Here is a 5,611-nt window from a genome sequence, read left to right as displayed (position 1 = left end):
ATGTTTCCTTGTCTCGAGGGAACCGTGTTTGAAAATGGAGTAGACGCTGCAATTAATTTCCTCGAGAAGCATGTTCACATATTCAAAGGAGATGAGACTGCCTTGTTAAACCATGATACAAAGGATTTTTGTGAAACAAGTAAATTTGCTCTCAATCATCTTAGTTGTTTGTTTGTTTGTTTGGTACAGTTTTTGAGACTGCCTTTTACTTCTCACATTGAGCATGAAGCTTATATTTTCAAAGGAGACTACTATGCTCATATCAATATTGCCGGATTCGGACCTAGAAGTGACTATATCGTCGGCGGAAGAATAAATCGAACCAGTGATAATTGGCCTGCTCTTCATGGCATGTTTCAATATTAGATTAAATTGTTCGTCACTTCTACAAAAATGAAAATTAGTGATCAAGTTGAGATCCTCTCCATTTGCTACAATAAATGATAATGTACAGTACATTGGGTGAAAGTGCCCCCACTATATTAATTATTTTTCTATAAAGTTTTTACTAATTTGATTTTTGTCCTATTATAAATCAAGTAATGATCCCACATAAATTATATTGAAAATATTATTTGTGAAAAATTACATTTACAATGGTTTATGAGATGAATTATTTGGTCATCTACATATAAAAAAATGTACTTGTTAGTGTTGAAAATTTAAAAAAAATTAAAAAAAAAATACACGTAGAGAATTATAATTTATAGATATGGAAAGCATGTAATGCTTCTTTGGGCAGCCCTATCTTGTCTACCATACCAATGAGATAAAAATAAAATTAAATATGCAACGTTCGGAAAAGAGTGTTTTCTCTATTTTTAGGTTCAGACACAAGCCCTGAGTATGTCTTAATTTAAGTTTTCTTTCAGTTATGTTATAATTTCTATTTAATTTTCTTTATGAAAAAGTCTTAATGCTCTTAAGAGACATAGAGAGTGAGAAGATCCAAGTATCCAACAAATAAAGAAAGGTTCATCTTAGAACCCTACCCAATTAGGGTTAGTTACTCATGTTAACTTTTTTTTTAATAGCCAAATTTATTCTCGACGAGAGAGTGCAAGGTGCACAAAATCTCGCAGCAAAAGGGAAAAAATACAACAGGGGTGCCGCAAATATACGGAACACCAAACACACACCCTAAAAAACTCAGATTAGAACCTAAAGGCCGACATATACCCACTAAACTTGTAGGCATACCCCTGCCTCACACCCAATCCACCAAACGGCTGTTAAAAAACACAACCGCAGATCCCAAAGGTCTCAATCTGCCAACATAACCAACACAACAACAAAGCGGAGCCGCCAAAAGCTTGCTAAGGCCGAAACTGGGGAACAAAAGGAGACAAAAATAACATGGAAATCCCCAGCACCGCAAAGCACAATCAGAAGGACGCCTCAGCAGACGAAGGCTTGCAGCTGCACCAACCTTCAAGGATGCCTAAAAACCCTCGTGAGGCACAATTTTGGACTCCAACACCATTCATAGAACAAACAAACCAGGGAAAAGCATCCTACTAAGCACCCACCTCCAAGACAACACTTTCACCTCTTCCACAATTTCATCCACCATAAAACCAACATCCTTAAAAAATTTATCATTCCGAGTTTTCCACAAGATCCAAATAGTAGCATACCAAATCAAACACAAACCCTTCTTGACATTTTTAATTCTTTTCCCCCCCACTCCAACACTCCCAGTGTAAAAATAGATTAGGTGGAATAATGAAAAAATTCTCCAACTACAACATCCAATTAGACCACACCAAACTAGCCACCTCACAATGAAGAAAGAGATGAGTAGAGGATTCATCCAACCTATCATACAAGACTAGACTCTTCCGGGGTGCAAATTCTCCACTAAAACCTCAAAAAATTCTACATTACCAAAGGTGAACCCCACAAACAATTTACGATCAACCGTGTTCCTCATCAAGCCACTAAAACCTTCCGCCACCAACAAAAACAAAAAAGGAGCTAGCAGATCCCCTTGATTTACACCACTACGAATGTAAATCTCCTCCGTAGGACTACCATTCACAAGCACCGGCATATTACCACCAAAGACACAAGCCTTCATCCAAGCCACCCACTTCTCACAAATACCCACTCTCACCATCATATACTCCAAAAAACCCCAATCCATCGAATCATACGCCTTCTCAAAATCCACCTTAAAAATAAGGCATTCTTTCTTCGATTTCTTCGCATAATCTACCAACTCATTCACCACCAAAACCCCATCCACCAAATGCCTACCTTTAAGAAAAGCCGATTGAGAATAAGAGATGATATTGTTCATAACATATGCTAACCTTCTGGCCAATACCTTAGCTAGTAATTTGTAAAGACACCCTATAAGGGAAATTGGCCTAAAATCCTTCAATTCCAATAGAGATGAAACTTTAGGAATCAAAGTTACAAAGAAAAAGGTAGGCGATAGAGTCCTCCCTTGATACTTCTAGCACATGTCTTTCTCTTGAAATGTTCATTTTAAAGAGTGAATAATTGTGAATAAGAAGACTTGTATTTATATGCAACTTTCCAAGTGGGTTTGAGCTGAAAACTGAGTTTTTTTCCCAGAAACCGCATATTAAAAACGGCAAAAAGTTGTTTTTTCACATAACTGGATGCACGGGGCACGCGGAGGTAGGGCCCCTGGCGCCTGAGGTAGGTGTTTGGGTTCATCTTAATGTCCGAAAATATTCTTTTTCTTTTTGAGTGCTTTCTTCCTTGAAACTTGTCTTATGACATATAATAGAATTTCTCCACATTGTAATGTGTTCAGAGGCCGCTTGAATCTTTTTTTATTGTCTTCCCAAGTGTTCATGTGGTGTTTTGCTTTGCCGATTTGCAAGATTTTGCATTGAATTATATTAAAAACACCTAACAATTGTTTCGTTTCGGCACAACACCCTCCAGAAGGGTCAAAACGGCCTTAGGCGCGTCCTCATAAGGGAGCCGCCTCAAAAGGCTTCTAGAAACATGTAGAATGTAACAGTCCGATTTTCGCTAGAGTTATTTTTAATTATTTTTATGTGTGTTTATATGTGCTCGTATGTGATTATTTGCCTTTGTGTGTATTTTTGGTTTGGATTCGTAGAATTTGGTGTTAGAGGGGTATTTTAGTCATTTTGGACTTAGGGGCATTTTGGTCCTTTTGTGAGTAGGGGTAATTTTGTAATTTTGCTGGGGATTATTTTTAGTGCTTAGTGAGAGTTGTTATTTTACTAAGTTACTAGAGAGTGTGGTAATTATTCCGTTAACCGGTAAGTGACCGTTATTATTACATTTTACCGTTAAGTGAGTAGTAACATTTTGGGTTAGAATAGAAATGGGTTAGGCACATTAAGACATTGTGAGTTGAGTCCAATTATGTGGAACCTATATAAACACTATTCTTTGAGAGAAATAAGTTTTACCATCATTTTTCATTTTGGAGAGAAGAGGTAGAGAGAGAAAGACAAGAGAAGAAAAGGGTTTGAAGAAGGAAGGCTAGAGAGAGCTAGAAGAAGGTATAATTCAAGGGGATTGGAGCTAAAGTGAAGCACTAGCTTGAGATTGTGAAGAATTAAGGTAAGGGGGTTAGTCTTTGGTCATAATCACTTAGTTGTAGCTTCTACCCTAATTCTTTTCATAAGTGCTTATTTGCATAATTGATTATTGTGGAATTAATTGGTAAAATTCGTGCTTATGTTTTGATGCAATGTTTGGGTATGTGAATTGAATGTTAATTGAGTTGTTGATGATGAGATTACATGTTCAAGTTATGTATATATGTATGCTTGTGTTTTTGCTCAAAAATTGGTGAGATATAATGTGTTCTTGATGAATTATTGATGAACCCATGATTGGCTGTTATTGTTGTTGTTGAGAGATGTTATTGTTTATGAAATATTGATGAACCCATGATTGGTTGTTGTTGTTGTTGTTGAGAGATGTTGTTGTTGATGAATTATTGATGAATTCATGATTGGTTGTTGTTGTTGATGTTGTGAGATGTTGTTGTTGATGATTAAAAACTTGGGTAATCATAATTGTTGAGTTTGTTATGAATTTAAATTGTTCTTGAGGTTTTAATGAAAAATGGGTCAATTGGTGGATTTTGTTGGGAGAATGTTTTGGGTCAATTTTATATGAAATTGAGAGTCTTTTCATGTTTGGAAATGTTTAAACAAACTTTGGGATCAAATTTGAGCTTTGGGAAGTCAAAATTGAGGTTTTGGGGTGAAAAAATGAGTTTTTTCCCGTAATAGGACTGTCCCAACTCGCCACAGCAAGTTGGGGCGAGTTGGGTGCGAGCAGGAGGTGCTCACTGTGAGCTTACTCGCCTCGTGAGTAGATTCACTCGCCACGGCGAGCTGCACAGTGGCAGCATCCCTGTTTCGCGTTCCCGCATCATTTTCCCTCGTTTCTATTTTGAATTAGCCTTCGGTGTAAACATTAAAGTTGTAGATAATTTTGTTAGCTTTCCATAGGCTTTAGTTTGACTTGAAAATGATTTTTGGTTTTTTAGTTATGATGAAAATACTCCAAGGAGGTCTTAGTGAATTCATACATGTTTATGTTATGTTGTTTGTTGAACATGTTAATGTTGGTTGTTGGTTGTGAATTCATACATGCTAATTTGGATGGTGATATTGTTGGTGAATGCATGTATGCAAAATGATGGTGATGATGTGGTGAATTGATTGTGTGAACATATGCATTGTGTTGAGTCATATCTAATTGAGGTGAATTGTAAGAGAGGAGGTGTATTCTTACATACGATGTTTTTGTTGCATCGAAGGTGACGACCTTGAGGTGATCTGGTACCACATGCATCTAGAAGAGTCTAGAACATTGCATGCATTTGAATGGTTGATGAGTTGTGTCATAATTGAATATGTGACTTGATGAATTGTGCATTGGTGAAAATTAGTGAATGTTGTGATTGTGTGAATTGGTGTATATGTACATTGGTGGATTTTGTTGATGGTTGTGAATAATTGAATTATGAACTAATTTGCATGTATTACTTGTTTGTGCTTATACACTTGGTGAATCAATTTGATGATAACTGTTTTGATAATAATGATGAGGTGAGCATTGTATATGTATATACCTATGATGTGGTGATTCCTTGATAATGATGATTGCGTGCTTATAACTTTGAAATGATGTATTGTACTTGTTGAGCTAAGCATGCTAGATGAGTAACGAGGTGAGTAATGTTTTCATTGATTGATGTTGATAAATGATGAACTCTTGTCGATGACTTGATTAAAGATTAGATATGTTTGTTATGCTATGATAATAATGTGATAGCTTGAAGTGCAAGTGATAGGGGATAATCATGTGATGCTAGTATTCTAGGAGGGATGGTTATGTATATGTGATATGTATGAATCCTTGAATGCTACGTTTATTATTTGTTGATTATGATTAATGTAATGCTTACCCCCAGTGGTTTCAACCGTCTACCTGTTTGTATGGATGGGTAGTCGTTGTGCAGGATTAGTCGTTTGGTACTTGCTTTCGGTGAGTGCTTGGATAACGGGAGTTATACCCGCTATCGGTCGGAGTCGTAGGTTTAGGCTTTGATTAGGTTACCGTGTCTTGTCATTTTGTT

The 5,611-nt window shown here is 36.6% G+C and overlaps 2 protein-coding genes across 2 annotated transcripts; one reads left to right on the top strand and one right to left on the bottom strand.

Annotated features, from left to right (window-relative positions):
• LOC146915131 (albumin-2-like) lies at positions 1-366 on the top strand. The gene has a single exon (XM_085721249.1). The coding sequence runs from the start codon at positions 1-3 to the stop codon at positions 364-366; it is 366 nt and encodes a 121-aa protein (XP_085577375.1).
• Positions 367-1,831: 1,465 nt separating this feature from the next.
• LOC146915130 (secreted RxLR effector protein 78-like) lies at positions 1,832-2,302 on the bottom strand. Its single transcript, XM_085721248.1, has one exon. It carries the CDS (start codon positions 2,300-2,302, stop codon positions 1,832-1,834), a length of 471 nt encoding a protein of 156 aa, XP_085577374.1.
• Between the last annotated feature and the right edge of the window lie 3,309 nt (positions 2,303-5,611).

The sequence above is a fragment of the Medicago sativa genome, chromosome 6 (genome assembly GCF_051527215.1).
Source record: "Medicago sativa cultivar Bolivia chromosome 6, Bolivia_mono, whole genome shotgun sequence".
NCBI classification, from domain to species: Eukaryota; Viridiplantae; Streptophyta; class Magnoliopsida; order Fabales; family Fabaceae; genus Medicago; species Medicago sativa.
The sequence above is the reverse complement of the archived record's forward strand: the minus strand, read 5'-3'. Positions and strand labels throughout refer to the sequence as shown.